This window comes from Hydra viridissima, unplaced genomic scaffold (genome assembly GCF_058129835.1).
Source record: "Hydra viridissima isolate aposymbiotic clone 2 unplaced genomic scaffold, HvirCarnegie_v1 scaffold_1, whole genome shotgun sequence".
NCBI lineage: Eukaryota > Metazoa > Cnidaria > Hydrozoa > Anthoathecata > Hydridae > Hydra > Hydra viridissima.
The window spans coordinates 36,741,004-36,758,038 of NW_028324300.1; the positions used below are offsets into that span (position 1 = coordinate 36,741,004).

At 25.4% G+C, this 17,035-nt stretch overlaps 2 protein-coding genes and 1 pseudogene across 8 annotated transcripts in view; 1 reads left to right on the plus strand and 2 right to left on the minus strand.

Annotated features, from left to right (window-relative positions):
- The window catches only part of LOC145192501 (uncharacterized), a 158,688-nt gene that overhangs the window by 136,128 nt on the left and 5,525 nt on the right, over positions 1-17,035 (minus strand). The window lies entirely within an intron of this gene.
- The window catches only part of LOC145198632 (multiple PDZ domain protein-like), a 28,006-nt gene that overhangs the window by 6,426 nt on the left and 4,545 nt on the right, over positions 1-17,035 (minus strand). For 2 of the 3 annotated variants that reach the window (XM_090083410.1, XM_090083402.1), the window contains exons 6-25: positions 14,629-14,845; positions 14,379-14,499; positions 13,837-14,015; positions 13,268-13,367; positions 12,280-12,371; positions 12,030-12,195; positions 11,753-11,832; positions 10,679-10,751; positions 10,310-10,507; positions 10,010-10,164; positions 9,745-9,919; positions 9,254-9,409; positions 5,765-5,857; positions 5,432-5,627; positions 4,807-5,146; positions 4,258-4,419; positions 3,685-3,769; positions 3,342-3,529; positions 2,662-2,868; positions 2,230-2,334 (exon numbers count right to left, since the gene is read on the minus strand). In XM_090083410.1, coding sequence (XP_089939536.1) covers positions 2,230-2,334; positions 2,662-2,868; positions 3,342-3,529; positions 3,685-3,769; positions 4,258-4,419; positions 4,807-5,146; positions 5,432-5,627; positions 5,765-5,857; positions 9,254-9,409; positions 9,745-9,919; positions 10,010-10,164; positions 10,310-10,507; positions 10,679-10,751; positions 11,753-11,832; positions 12,030-12,195; positions 12,280-12,371; positions 13,268-13,367; positions 13,837-14,015; positions 14,379-14,499; positions 14,629-14,845 — 3,088 coding nt within the window. Of the gene's footprint in view, positions 1-2,229; positions 2,335-2,661; positions 2,869-3,341; positions 3,530-3,684; positions 3,770-4,257; positions 4,420-4,806; positions 5,147-5,431; positions 5,628-5,764; positions 5,858-7,065; positions 7,298-9,253; positions 9,410-9,744; positions 9,920-10,009; positions 10,165-10,309; positions 10,508-10,678; positions 10,752-11,752; positions 11,833-12,029; positions 12,196-12,279; positions 12,372-13,267; positions 13,368-13,836; positions 14,016-14,378; positions 14,500-14,628; positions 14,846-17,035 lie in introns of those variants that run through there. The other variant, XM_090083417.1, reaches the window with a different exon arrangement.
- On the plus strand, positions 15,409-16,293 carry LOC149894769 (uncharacterized; annotated as a pseudogene).

A 17,035-nucleotide genomic window follows, 5' to 3' on the forward strand; every position in this document is an offset into this window, starting at 1 on the left:
TATACTATTATAAGTAATCTTAAACTGAAAAAGCCAAAAATTATCAAAGCAACTTCAAACCTTTATTGAGAACACTTTTTTCAGTCCTGGATTTGCCAAAAAAAGATATGAAGTTGTTTTATAAATACATGGGTCATTCAACTGCTGTCAATGAAGGCACCTATCAAATTCCTCCTGCATTAATGGAAATTAGTAAATTTGGAAAGCATCTTCTAAACTTTGAATTGTGTAAGTAAAGCTTAAGATTTTATTATGAAATAGTGCAATTATTGGTTTAAGATTTGATTAGTTTTTGTAAAACAGCTTGTAGCTTCTATTTTCACTTGAATTTTAGCAAAAACAATTGTTAAAAAACAAACACAAAAAAGAGAAGAAAAGAAAAAAAACTGGTCAGTAAAGTTGTACAGTATCAGTAAATTCATTTACATTACAATGATGAGTTGTTTTTAGAGCTATTCTTTACTTGCTAACGAAAAGGAGTTCAGTTAGCTAGTCATTCAAAGTCTTCCAAGTTACTTACAAGTTTTATGAGTTATTTGAACCTAGTGTAATAATATCACTTTAGGTGACTAGCTACTTTGATCTGTTTTGTTGTTGTTGTTGTTGTTGATAGTAACTATAAATAACACTCAATTTTATTTTTAGATAAAACCTATCCTTTAAGAAAAAAACTTAAGACTAAATATGCTTTGGACTCCAAAGATAAAAAAGAATTCAACAAAAATAGGAAGAAATTTTCTTCTAAAAAATGAAAATTTTGATCCTTCTAAGGAAATTAATTCCGTATCAGATGATGAAGAACCAAAGTTTTGGTATATTTTGGGCATTTACAACATACTTTATGTATGCTATTACTTTTAGGTCGTAAATATAATACCTGAATGTTGTAGCTGAATGCTTAATAATTTTCTCTTTTTCTATGTCATTTTGTTATTAACTGCATAACATAAAGATTATATTGAAATATAGAAGACAAATGTAGTAAGTACAAAAAAGTATTTTTTAAGTAAACAAATTTAAAGTTTGAATCTATTTATCAAACCAAAGAACTTTCTTTAATTACAATGCTAAATAGTTTTAATAGATTATATTACTATATTGGCTTGAAAGTTCTAAAATTTTAATCAAAACTATTTTTTACGCATGCAGTCAAACATTACGTGCATGTGAGCGCTTATGCACACAATAAACGCATCAAAGGTGCGCATAAAAATAGATTTAATTTACTTCTTTTTTTTTTGATTTACTACTTTCTTGTCCTAATTTGAATAGCAAATTATTACTACTTAATGTAATTTCTTGCACCTTTAACTCAATCAAAAATTATACCTAATACATTTGAGCAATTGTTACATATAAGGAATAGCAGATATGACAAAAACACAAACATGATTAGATTATCTTTTTAGTAGACCTTACGATGGCTGGAATTGAGAAAATATTGCTTTAGAGGTTTTCTAAAGAGATTGATTGCAATATTATGTCTGGTAAATAGCTAGGAGTATTTCTAAAATCTTGATTTTCTATTTATCTACAATTTTTGTTAACTCTTTTTATTGAACACATGATCTAAAGATAATTAGCTTTTTTAATGGTAATTTTTTAGACTAGAAAGCATTTTGAAAAACACAAATTTTCCATTAATTCATTAAAGAAAGTAAATTGTTCTATGAAACGGCTCAGACTAAATTAAAAAGGACTGTGTCTTCAGGCATGAAGATTTACCAATGAACATCTAAAAGAGCAAAACTTTGCAACAGTAAAATTTTAACATCAGGGTAGTCAAAGTATTGAGAGTTTTGAATTTAAACTGAAGAGATTTTGTTTAATAACTGCATGATTGTATTTTTCCTTTGAAAATTTTTATTAGGTGTCTAGAAATGTAAGTACTTTATCAATAAAAAATACAAAAAGTGTCAAATCCAGTCTAAAACTAAGAGGCAAACTCATTGTTGATGCATAGTGGTTTATATACATGTAAGTATAACACACAGACACAAATAAAATGAGAAGTACAAAGTAAAAAATGCTTTATACTTTGCATAACTAAAGAGAAAAATGAAAGAACAAAAGAAAAAATATGCTAAAATATGAAACAATCATACAAACATACATTAAGTATAAAAAGAATTAAAATAAACAAAGAATTAAAAAAACAAACAAACAGGTTAACAGAAGATAAAGAATACAAGATTACAAGAGACAAAATCATATTCTAAAAAGTAGTACCTTATACGCAGTACCACCCTCAGTAATATTACGAATAAATATTCCCATTTCACCGTCGATTAGTCTACGACCCTCTCCAATAGCAAACCCTAGCCCTGCATTTCCCTAAACATATCCCATAAACATTTATTGATTCATTTTTTTTTAAATTTGAATTCAGGGATAAAATTTTGTAAAACAAAACTTTTATCCTGAATACAATATTCCTGATTTGTAAAATAGAATTATTTAAACTAAGTATAACTATATATGTAATTATATCATTATTTTGTAATATAATTGTATAAATTGTATACAAATATATGAATTGCATATAATATGTAAATATATACACAATTTAACATAAAATCAAACATTAATCTAAGCAAAGGAAAATTGCTATTTTTATAAGAATGTTTTAACTTCTTATTTTGCTAAAAAATAATTCTATACCTTGTTTAAAGTTATTGTTTGTTCCTGACAGACTGTTTTCATTTTGACTTTAGACTGGAATTGTGGAATTTTGTCACTTGGAAAAAGATTATTGAATTGAGATGGATCATTTGGTCGGCCAAGAAGAAGTTTGGCAGTTGTTTCAGCTTTACGAAGAATATTAGAAGCATCTTGGTGTGAAAGACCTTGTACTTTAACATCATTTACCTAAACAGGAGAAATTAATTGTAATTTTTTTTTTGCATGAAAAATTGTTTTAATAAAAGGTTATGATTCTGAATTTTTTTTAAAATTTAACTGTATGATGCAGGAATTACTAAAATATGAAAATGACATGTGGTGTGCGATGATCATTTTTAATATAACCAACATTAACATTTAAAATTTAACTGCATCAGAATTTACATCATCACTTTTCCCAAAAAAAACTCTGTCCTATTTTTAACCAATTTTTCAACCATTTTGCAAACATTTTAATTTAAAAAATTTACATTAAAGTTTTTAAATAAATTTAAAATGAAAATTGAAGAAAAAGTTTTGATGAATATTATAAAAAATTCATAATTATACATATAATCAATTTTACAACTAAATTTATAGTTAAATTTATTATCGTATCTTCCATTACTATCTAAAGCCTTTTTTTTTTGTTTGGAAGCAAGGAATAAGGAAACAATTACTTCTAGTATTTCATCTCCGGGTTGTATTCTTCCATCAACATCTGCTGGTCCACCTGGTTTTACATCAATAACAAATATGTGATTTGATTCAGCACCTTTGCCACCACCAATACTTAAACCAATTCCAAGTCGACCTTTGTTTAAAACTACAGTGAAGATAGGACCATCAAAACTACTGTACAGCTTTACTGTAATAAAAAGAAAAGAGAAAATGTTAAATTACATATGTATATTTTAGTTATAACAAAAAGAAAAAAGAAAATGTTAGAATATAGAAAAAATTTTTTTTTGGAAAAAAAAACAAACAATTTATATACAATAAACTAAAGTTAAAATAAAATACGTTTATTAGGTTCAATTTGTTGCCCATATTGATCCTCTATTTTTTCTTCTTCAAATGTCTGATCATCTGGAATAACTTGATCTAGCTGTGGTGTTAAAACATTTTTAAAACTATGTTATTCAGTTTGCGTATATGTGATTAAGCTAAATTTGGTCAAAACTTAAATAATTTAAAATTTAAATAACATTTTAACATTTCCATAATTAAATTTTATTAGACAAATATGTTTATAGTACAAAAAAAAATTTGAAAAAAATGTGCTGAAAGAAAAACTGATTAAATATGAAAAAGTTGCTGAAAGAAGAACGGATTAAAGAATACCATAAAAAGTTCTTATGAATTGGAAAAACTCACATTTATTGCGTTAAAAATAAACTCATATAATATAAGTCTGTTTAGTAAATCAACTATTTGGGGCTGTATGTTAAACATAAATATGCATTAATATAACAACTGAGTATCATAATGCATTCTACAGCCAAAACAGTTAAACAGGTTAATACCTAATATAATAGAAAGCACATAAAATCTTAATGACAAATGCATAATTACTGTTAAAAGAAAAAATCTCACATCAGATTCAGGTGATGATGTTTGAGATCGTGAAGTTTCAATAGGTGCAAATGGGACGCGCATTGGTAATCCACGAACAACAAATTTCACTGGATTAGGAGCATTTCTGATAGCAGCCACAGCTTCTTCGTGAGTAGCATTGACTAAATCGACTCCACCTACCTTTGAATAACAATTCAGTTGCTACCTTTGAGTAACAGTATTACATATCATTTATAACTTTTTTATAACATACTTAAAACATGAAAGTATGATTCTAAAAACTTATATGCTTTTAAACTTATTTTCTTTTTGATACATGGAAGGGCAGCCTAATAAGTGTAAATACCTGCATAATAAATATTTACTCATTACTCAAAACCAGAGTTCTAGCCAAACAAGTTATTAGTTAGTACTTGAGAAAAATACTGTTATATCAATATTTATTTTTAAGATAATCTGAGTTTTGAAACTAAGCAGAAAAACATTGGCTAAAATTATGAAATAATAAATAATTTACAAATTAATTATTGTAGTTAACAAAAACTAAATCATTTTTTTAAAGTGTACCTCTAAAATCTGATCACCAGTTACCAAAGAACCTGCAATGCCAGCAGGGCTTGTTTCTAAAACATGTTTTATATATATTCCATGCAGTTTTTGGCCATTTTCATCCTGTCTACCTCCAACAATGCTGATACCAAGACCAAATTCTTGATCACGCTCAATTTCTACAGTTCTAGGTTCTTGAAGGGTAAATGTTGATAAAGAAGAAAGTTTGCTGGATAAGGAAGATGTTTGTTTTGATACCGATAGCATGTTTCCTTTTGATTTTCCATCAGTTTCCTGCTTTTCCTGTTTGTCAGCACCCAACTTTTGTGGTACTAGAGACGCTGGTAAGTATGATATACTGAAAAAAAAAAACTACTGAAATTTCATAAAGAAAAGTAGCAGCACAATTTCAATTCATATCCTTAGAAATCTTCCAATAAAATAAAATTCTTATTTTGGATCAATTTTACACCTTTTCAAAAAAATTTTTAAACTTTTAACCAATCATTGTGTTGACTTTGATGAAAAAATGTTTATTTTCCTTTAATAAAAACCAACCAAACGAAACCACAAATCTTGGATATTATCAAACTTTTGTTTTAATCTACTAGCATTAAATACTTTTATTTACTTATAAACTTACACAATTTTGTCCTGCATTGCTGCTTTCCGCAACACTGACCTCGCTTGTTGAATTGTGTGGTTTCTTAGATCTTCACCACAAATAGAAACAATGCGGTCATTAATTTGAATATTTCCATTTTGTTTTATAGTTCCAGACTCAATAATACCTTTCACTGGACATCCAAAGCCATCTGGATCATTCCCAAGGCTAATTCCTAAATGAAAGTTTTAAACAAAAGCCTAATAATTTTATTATGAATAGAAAGTAGGCGTAAAAAAATCATCAAACATAAAAATATTTAAAAAATATAGGGACTTTAAAGAAATGAAATTGCAAAATAAAAATAAACACCTAATCCTGCAACATCTTTTAGGATGTGAATTGTAACAACCCCATCTTCATTTACAGTTGCTGCCGATTCTGTAGTAATCTCAGGGTGTTTTCCTAAAAAACCAAACCATGCTTTAAACTTAAAAAATAGGGTTATGTTACTTACAAGGATGAAAACACAAAGAAAGAGGAATAATACTATTCATAAAAGATAATCGTGTTAAAATGTAATTGTTTAAAAGAAATAGGAAAAAGTTAACAAAAAAATGAAGCAAAAACAACGAAATGTTTTGTTAAGAATATTTTTAAATTCATTTTCTTAAAAAATTTCTTCATCTCTTTTTTGTTTTATTTTATTTTATTTTTTTTTGTTAAGAAAACTTGGGCAAAAATTTATTCCATTTTAAAAAATAAAATGAAACACATTAAACAAGAAAACAAAAGATCTTTTTAAGAGAAATCAAAAACTCAAATATTAATTTTGTTTACATAAAAAAAAATTATAATGAGAGCCAACTTAAAAATGCTTTACCATCATTGATTTATTTTTTTTTTTTTACATAGATTTAAAAAATAGCATAAAGATATAAAAAACTTCAAAGAGATAGAAATTATAATAGTATAACAATAACTTTAAAAAAAAAGAACTCAATAGAAATAAAACATAAAAAAGCATAAATGATAATAAAAATCAAAATATCTTATATAAAAAAAAAAAAAATAGCAATTCAATAAAAGAAAGAACAAAGCAATCTGTATATTATTATTCTATAGTATATTATATATTTATGCATACTACTATCTCAATAAAAAACTCATCAATTATACACACCAAAAGTGGCTGCTTATAGAGTGTACATTAAACAAATGTTGTATAGAAATCTTAAAAGGAAAACATCCATAAGTTTTATATGAATGAATTAAATCCATCATTTTCATGAAAATATAACCAGCTATATGAATTACATAACCAGTTTCATGAATTAGCATGAAAATACAAAGTGAAGAATTATCAATCAAGTATCTTACAAATCTTTCAGCATGCAATAGAATAAACAGAATAGAAACATGGATTATTTGGAGAGAAGAACATTAAATATGCACAGACAAGCAATAAATAAATTAAACTGAATAAATTTATGCAAAAGAAAAACAGATTTAAAAGTAGAATGATAACAAGAAGTTCATAAAAAAATGTTTTACTTTCAGAAAATCCTAAAAAAAAATTTTAAAAAATGCAAAAAAATTTAGCTATCAAATTTAAATAGGAAAGATATTTTTTTTTTCAAAAAACTTATTTAATACCACTCAAATGGACATACCAAGATTAACTTTCTTTGTGTGAAGTTTTTTTGTTTTCAAGCAAAAACAAACCACTTTCATTTCTAACAACATTTTACCAAGCCATTAATACCCAATTCAACAAAGATCTACACTTACTTTCTTTAGAATGCTTTAATAAACGATTGAGGGAAAGTGCATTTAATCATATATACAAAGAAATATACATACATGATACATACATTACATACATACATACATACATACATACATACATACATACATACATACATACATACATACATACATACATACATACATACATACATACATACATACATACATACATAATTAAATACCTTTACATATTATTACATAATGTATAAATGCATATTTTATCAATTCACACATACATGTGATGCATTACTAACATGCATATATTAGTAACCACACAAACATGAAAATATAGATCAAAATAATTAACAAAAAACAACTATTTTATAGTCATAATATTTTCTGAACATTATGATTCCTGTAAAATTCAGAAAATCTTTTTCATTATTTATGGATTTCTAGAAAATAAAAGTCATCAAGAAAGAAAATAATAATATAATAATAATAACCACAAATGAAAATATAATAATAATAATAATAATAATAATAATAATAATAATAATAATAATAATAATAATAATAATAAAAAAAATAATAAAAATAATAATAAAAATAACAAAAATAATAATAATAATAATAATAATAACAATAATAATAATAACAATAATAATAATAATAATAATAATAATAATAATAATAATAATAATAATAATAATAATAATAATAATAATAATAATAATAATAATAATAACAATAATAATAACAATAATAATAACAATAATAATAATAATAATAATAATAATAATAATAATAATAATAATAATAATAATAATAATAATAATAATAATAATAATAATAACAATAATGATAATAATAATAATAATAATAATAATAATAATAATAATAATAATAATAATAATAATAATAATAATAATAATAATATTAATAATAATAATAATAATAATAATAATAATAATAATAATAATAATAATAATAATAATAATAATAATAATAAATATTAATAGTAATAATGATAAATGATGAATAATATAAAACTGCAAAGAAAAAAATGAACCAAATTTTAAGAAAACAAATAAAATGATTGAAAATAATCAAAATGTAATGTTAACATAAACAAATTTTAGAGAAAAACACTTTAAAATGTTTTAAACAAAAAAAGGATTTCCCTTCTTATAATAAACATTACTAATTTATGTTGTTAATTTATATTATTAATTTATGCTAATAATTAGGTTGATTACATAAATAACATTATTTTTCGCAAGCTATGTTACATAATTGCTAATATAGATCATTACTAAAATTACAATTTATAGTATTTTTTTTTTTAATCATATAACTGTTACAGCTAATGATTTAGCTCTTTTCTTTATGATTATAATTGGATTATCATAGTAACTAAACACCAATTGAAACTTGTAACACTTTCAACATTTTGCATCAAATTTATTCTCATCTTTTTAGTTTTTCTTAAAAATAATAAATAAAAAAACACAATAAAGTATATTTCTTAAATGAGTCATCTAAACTATTTTATCATCCTTCATTTTTACTCATACTGGTGAGTTTTTCTCAAAATGAGACTGACTCATAAACCACCATAAACATTCAGTTAAATTTTTCACATTCACTTAAATTTTTCACAAACATTTTTCAATTCTTTAAGCCACAACAAAAAACACAATAAAGAAGGATAAAAAATATTATGAATGATTTTAAACAAAAAAACAAACAAAAAAAAAAAAAACTTTTATGAGTGAATTAAAACAAAACAAGACAAAATTCCATCAAGACAAATAAATCATGCATGAAATTTGCACAATAAATTTTCTTCTGAGATAACAAACTAAAGTTATAACTAAACCGTTTACTATAGTTTTTCCTTTTTTCATTTTTTCCTTTGAATCTTTTCTTTACTTTTGGAAAAGTTTATTTGTGTGATTTTTATTTTGTAGAGACTTTTTGGCTAATTTTTTGCAAAATTTTTATAAATTACTATTAAAACTACCTTTTACCTCTAAATTTAAAATAAAATGAGAAGAGTTGGAAAACATGCAAAACACTGATTTTATCCAAAGTAAAAATTACACATACTTAAATCAGATGTTTCCTCTTGAATCTTTGAGATGAGTCTTTCTTGGTTTGATGAAGAACTCTCATCATTTGCTTCCAGGTTGTTTGAATTAGTTAAGTCAGTTTTTACTGAAAGAACGTCTTTTTGCTTTTTCAGCACACCAATAAGAACAGTTCCTATTCATAAAAAAGATAGAATTAGTTCTCCAATTCACCAATAGAATTAGTTCTCCAGCAATTTAGTTAATACACCATAAGTTCCCTAGGCAAAACATAAACTAATCAATTGAAACAGTTGCTTAACAACAATATGCAAAACTAAAGAAATTTTTGTTTAAAATTAAATTTTTGGATAGAAAAAAAAAGTATATATAATTTTTTTTTGGCTGAAAGAAAACAACAACATGAAGAATAAAAAGTTAGAACTTGATTCTTAACTTGGTTATATTTGGTGGCTTGTTTATTTATTTATTTGTTCATTTATTTTAAATCAATCAAAAACTAATGTTCACCTTTTGGAGCTGACTTAAGAGTTTGCACAGCAATTTCAAGAGACACATTATCAAAGCGCACACCATTTACTGAAACCAATTGATCACCTGGCTCAAGACATCCATTTTGATGTGCAGCACCACCAGGCACAACATTTTTGATAATAATTGCTGTTTGAGATGATGCTAATGGATCCTATAAATAGAAAAATTCAATCATATTTACATTCTTGAGTAAATTAACAAATTTTAAAATTATATTAGTTGAACAGACCCCTCTACTAACCTGGCAATCCAAAATGCTAAAACCAAGACCTGCATCTTTTTTTTCTAACTGAATGTATGTTATCTCATCACTGAATTTGGAAGTTATTTCAGTGGTTTCTTCCTCAACTTTAGAATCATCATAACCACCTAATAAAGTATCCTCATAGTCTATTCCTAGATAGTGAAAAAAAAAAAAAAATTGACAACATTATTTTAGATTCAAATAAATAATAATTGACATAACTCTTTAAACTCAAGTGAATAAATGGAAACAAGAAGCCTAATTGGTAAGAAAAGGCAAATAAATAAAAAGAATAACCTTCATTAAATCGAGCAACAATGAGACGAATATGCTCAGGTAAACTTTGAATTAAAGTTACAACTTCAAGATGTGTTAACTCCAGTACTAAAATACCATTTACTTCAATCAAATAGTCACCAGGAAAAACTCGATTTGTTTTTCCAACAGGACCTTCAGGAAGTACAGAATGAATACGATGCACCAAAGAAACTCCAGCTAAATATATTGAAAAAAAAAAAAAAACAGTGTAAAATTCAAAAACTTTAAAGTTATCGACAACTATGTATGAAAAAAGGTTTCAGAAAAATTTCAAAGCAAATTCAAAAAATCTCTCTGTTCTTTGAACAAAAATAAAAATATTTCAAAGTATGATTTCAGATATCTTACAGTGCCGTTCTGTAGAACCTTCAACACTTATACCCAAAGCTGAATTATCTTTGAATTTAGAAAATTGTGCTACCTTAAAAAAAAAAAAACACTTCTAAGTGAAATCTAATAGAATGACTAATAAGTTAACAGCAGGTGTTACCTTATCATTCCTCATACTCATGTCACTTTAAGCTTATTTATAACACTTTTTATAATCTCAATAAGCAAATTGTGCAATTGAAGTAAAAAATTTCAAAAGTTTATTTAATAAAGCTTTACTCTTTTCTGAAGACTTTGATAATAATTTAGTACAAAAAAAAACCAGACAAAAAAAGAAATCAAGATATTGCATTTAAACCAGTTAAGTCTTTTTTAATTTCAAACTCTTTTATGGATGCAGATAAGAACTTTTTCAACTTATAAAATAATAAAACTTTTTTATCAGCGCTAAGATATTTAATTTTTTATTGCTTGATATAAACTTAATTAACCTGTAAAAATACCTTTATGCATATAATGCAAAAAAAACCATGGCAGTGGCTATATATATTTGTTTGCAGCAGCAAATTGAAAAATGCATAGTTTTTTAAAAACTTCAGTTACTTCAGTTAGAATTATCTTCTTAGATGGGTTCTTGATACTATATCAACTCTGCTAAGTACTTTGATCATATAAGCACTTAATTTTCTTCAGTAAAACTACACTTAATAGAAATATTAGCTTTTATAGCCGACACCTTATATAGGATTTATCATTTCACCACAATATAAAAATGTTAAACAAAAAAACCATTAAACTTTAAACACCTGACTGTTTACCTCACTGCCGTAGGCAAGCTATGAAAAATGTATGTATGTATGTATGCAATGCAATGCAATGCAATGCAATGCAATGCAATGCAATGTAATGTATGTATGTATGTAATTTAAAGAGATTTAGTACAACAATTATGGTTTGTTGGTTAAAAAACTTTGCATTATTAACAACAGGTGCTGAATCCCTTTTCATACTGAAATTATCTGTCACCCATCACTCTTACCTTCTCCTCACATCTGAAAATCTGAAAAAATGTTCATAGTTTTAGTTTCTAACCTGAATCTGTAAATGGTCACCTAGCAACTTCTTATACTTAGCTTCCAACTCAAATTCTTCTTCTGAAGAGAGAGGTTCATCTATTAAAAAAAAAAGTATTATGTTCATATCTCTAACTGTAAGAAAGTTTAAGACTTCTGCAGTCTGAAAATTAGTCAGTAATTTTCTACAAATGGTAATGTCCATTGGCACAGACAACAAAACATGAAATATTCTTTTTCCTTAAGATGCAAAAAGAACCTTAAAAAAGTTAAATATCTACAATTCACTAATTTACCAAATAAATAGCTGTTTGCAAACGCAACACTAAGATCATCTTGAGAGAGACCTTCATTAAGTCTTGGACGCTCTCTTGCTATCACAAGATTTACTAGCTTATCTGTGTTTCGCATTACTTCAATAGCCTCCATGTAGTTCATGCCATGCAAATCCTTGTTATCTACCTTAAGTTTTTAAATGAAACAAAAAAAAATTAAACAAACAAGAAAACCTAAACAAGATACACTGAAAATACAATTGCTTTTCACCTTTAATATTTGATCATTTATTTGTAGTCTTCCATCTTGAGCTGCTGCACTCCCTTCTGTGATTTTTTGTATGAAAATGCTTGAGAGATTGTCTACGACACAAAATTTTTAAAAAAAATCTAAAAGCAGTTTACTAACTAATAAGAATTGCAAAAAGGAGCTAAAGTATACAAGGTTCACCAAAGGTGATTTGAAAAACCTAAGGTCTGCTAAATAACAGCTTGTTATAGATGCAATATACAACAAATGTACATTCTCATTTTAGTTAATAACAGTTAGTAATCTTATCATTAGCTGCCAATGACTAAAAAAATTACAAATCTACATCTTATGGAAATTTGTAGAATTAACTTTGGAGAAACTCTTGCTTTTTTTTTTTTTTTTTTAAATCTTATTTTGTAGGCATTTAGTTTTTATGGAGAGATGGTAAAGTATGGGCACCAAGTCAGTTGAGTACAGTGGATAAATAAGAAGCTCCTCTTTTTTTACTCATTTATTTGCCACAATTGTCAATTATGTAATTTGTCATCATCAATCTCTGATATTTGCCACATTAAAGCTGATTGTAAACTTATATTCACCTTTATTGTACTTTTGACTGTCTTTTACCTAAAATGTTAGTTGTTGCATCATTTTTCAATCTACGGTGAGAGATCTAAGGAGTTGTAATGAGTTAAAATGAGATCACTTATCACGCCAGAATATACATTTAGAAGTTAAAGAGCTATCATTTCCAGTCTCCTACAGACAGTAATCTGTATTACTACACTGCTAGACTATACTTAACATCATAAGGTAAGTAACTACCAAAACTCTTGACTCAGTCTTTACTTAAAAGATAAATGATTATATCATATTTTCTTTTATGATTATATCATATTTATGATTATACCGTATTTTCTTTAAAAAATATTCAAGATTGACCTTAAAACGCTTATAAGGGTTTTAAGAAAATGAATTTTTTCACAGAATTAAAAATTATTTTAACCTGCTGCTGTACTATCTCCAACATACACGGCTATTTGTATTCCTAAACCTTTTTCATTTTTCAGAAGTTGAACTTCAAATGTATCCACCAAAACATCTGACTAGAAAAAAACCAAATCAATCAATTTAAAAAATGAGTTTCAGAAAGAATATCTTGCATAGATTTTTCTTAACAAAATTCAAAAAATTAAAACAGTTAAGATAAGTAGATGAAACAAATGTAAATATAATGTTTATCAACCAGAAGAAAAATCAATTTTTTTAGATAGATTGAACTGGGCAAAAAAAGATAGTTGATCTATTATTGTAAAACATTTTTAACCAAGTTTATTTTACTTTAGTTTGATGCAGTTTAAGTCAAACAGTCTTTAATACTTTATTGATCAACTACATTAAAATGCATCATAAATATTGGACAAAAAGCAATCTAAATTAAGTCCAAATTATCATTAGATAATGCAGAATCAGATTGGTTTCAAAAGATTAATAACTGCATCTGATGTCATCAAAAAACTTAACAACCACAGTAATCAATATAAAAGCAACCTTACATATATACAACATACTCACCAAGTCCCTTAGCTGCATTTCCTCACTCATATCTCGAGCTATGACAAGTTTAACATGCTTACCAGCTTTGCGAATTATGTTTGCTACATTATCACTTCCTAATCCCACTAAACTCTCATCATTTATTTGCAATATATGATCACCACTTTTTAAACGACCGTCACGATCTGCTACACCACCTAGAGTGACCCAGCAGATTTTTTAACTATTCTAATACAATAATGTTAACTAATAAAATTTATTTCGATTATTATATTGGTATGGTAGCATTTGTCATCACAGTAATTATTACAATAGTGATTATTTGAATACTTTTCGATTAAAAGGCTACAAAATGGTTACTCAAAATTGGAAAAAAGTAAATTCTTTATATATCATAACTAAGCTGAAAATAATATTTTTTAGTCTATTACTGTGCTAACACCTTTTTTAAATAAAAATTTTTTTTACATAAAAATTTATCTTTTTTATATACATAAAGATTTATATTTAGATTAACGTATGAGTTTTAAAAAAATTAAAATTAGACATTTCTTAATTACCTGGGACAATACTTCGTACAACGACACCAGAGTTTTTACTACCCACAATTCCAAAACCTAATCCTGAACCATCATTACAAAGTTTTATTGTTTGAACTTGCTGCATATTATTTCCTGCTCTCTGTAATTGAAAGTAAGCCACAATTAAATTACATAAATTACTATAAAAATTTATAAGATTCTGAATATTTGTAACTAATATACAAGAAAGATTCCAGGCTAGAAAAAAAAAAAGGTAAAATTGATATACAGAAAGATTCGATGTCTCTGATACAGAATTTGATATTGACTGCTCATGCTCTGACAATTCATTGAGACTTTCAGGTGATTCCCCACGAGCTATAACTATTTCTATTGTTCCCTTAATCTGTTGCAAAAATGAAATAGCCTCCTGGTGCGATGTTGCTGTATCTACTAATTTTCCATTAATTGCTAATATTTGATCTGATACTTGTAAACGGCCATCCCTAAAATACACAAAAAAAGACAACTACATAAGTTATCTTTCTGTAAATTCATGTCTCAAAAACTTTTCAACAATTACTAAAACTAAAAATAAAATTTAAAATTTAAAAATTTAAAAAATATAAATACAAAATAAATCTTTATTAATACTCAAAAATATAAGAAAAGTTTTTTAGAAATATTGTGAACATGTAAGTTAAAAACTTTAATAAAATTTAAAAATAAATTCATTGGGATATGATAACTAAATATCTTAAAAATTTAAATTTGTAATTATCATAACTATTATAATTGAAACTTATCATTTGATAAATATCATTTCTTAAGGCGGCTTTCCACGGAGCAAATTAATTTGCGCGAAGCGAATAATTTCGCCAAGAATATTTGAGAGCATGCGCACAAAGATTTTTTTTATCGCAAGGCGAAAAATTTCTCTTTGCAAAATAGTTGGATCGACTTCTACTTTTTTTGTAGCGAATTTTTTCGCTTGAAGAAAGGGCCAATCAGAACCTTTGAAATATGCAAACATGCAAATTCGGAAATAAACAAACACAACAAAATTATAATGGCCGACATTAGTACATTTATTCAGTGGTTTAAAGAAAGAAATGTTAACATTGATTTATTGGAAGCTTTATTAAATGCTTCTCAAAATGAAGTTGCAATTACGAATGAAGAAGTAGTTGGTGAAGTAGTCGAAAATGAAGAGAATGAAAGCGATCATTGTATGCCTGTTGAATTTGATATAGATAATTTTCTTGAAGCTGTTCGTGAGCTTCCAAGCTTATGGGATGTTAATCATCCCACATACAAAGACAGATTAGTGAAATTAAATGCGTGGAAAAAACTTGCATTAAAATTTTGTAAAGAAGAGGACTTCCTTCAGAAAAAGTTAAAAAATCTGAAAGATACACTAAAAAAATGTTTAGATAAACGTAACCGTATGACTAGATCAGGAGCAGCAGCCTCAAACTTACCAAAATGTAGGTTTTTTGATCAAATGGCATTTTTACATGAAAAAAGTGCAAACAAACCAACGGAATCTAATGTAGATATTGTTCCAGATTTTGCTTCACCGTCATTTCACTCACAGCATAGTATTTCACCATTAAGTCCAAGTGTCAGTAGTTGTAGCAGTGAATTAATTCTAACTGAAAATTGAAAAAGATTAAGCTGTACAAGACCATCCATTCCAAAAAAACACGGATCAAAAATCAAAATGATGAGTCATTGTCACAATTGTCACAATCATTAGTAGAGTATGACAAGATGTTAAAAAAGTCAATGGAAGATGTCGAGGAAGATGAAACAACCCTATTTTGTCGAAGCCTTATTCCAATTATGAAAGAACTCCCAATAAAAGAAAACAGACGGGCTATGATAAAGATAAAAACACTTCTTTTCAACATGAAATATGGCGAGCATGAAGAAATTTAGAGTAAATTATAATATAACTTTATATATATATATATATATATATATATATATATATATATATATATATATTTATAAAATTAATAAAAAGTTAATTAAACTTAAAAAATAATTACACCAATACAAAAAAACTTGATAATAATTTTCAGTAATTTAATAATTTTTATAAGACCAAATCTTAGCAATAAAACTAGATAACTGATTTAAAACAATTATACAAATATATATATATATATATATATATATATATATATATATATATATATATATATATATATATATATATATATATATATATATATATATATATATATATATATATATATATATATAATGCTGGCCCACTACTCTGTAGTTTGAGCACTTTGGCATGACACAACAAATCTTTTAAATTGCTTTAAATTGGTTTTCTAGTTTTATTACTAAGATTTGGTCTCATATATATATATATATATATATATATATATATATATATATATATATATATATATATATATATATATATATATATATATATATATATATATACACTTATTATAAAGTGTTTAGGTATATATAATTATTATTATATATAGGCTTATATTAGGTATATATATATATATATATATATATATATATATATATATATATATATATATATATATATATATATATATATATATATATATATATATATATATATATAGTAAATATATATTATATATATATAATATATATATATATATATAAATTATATTATAATTTACTCTAAAAGTCTT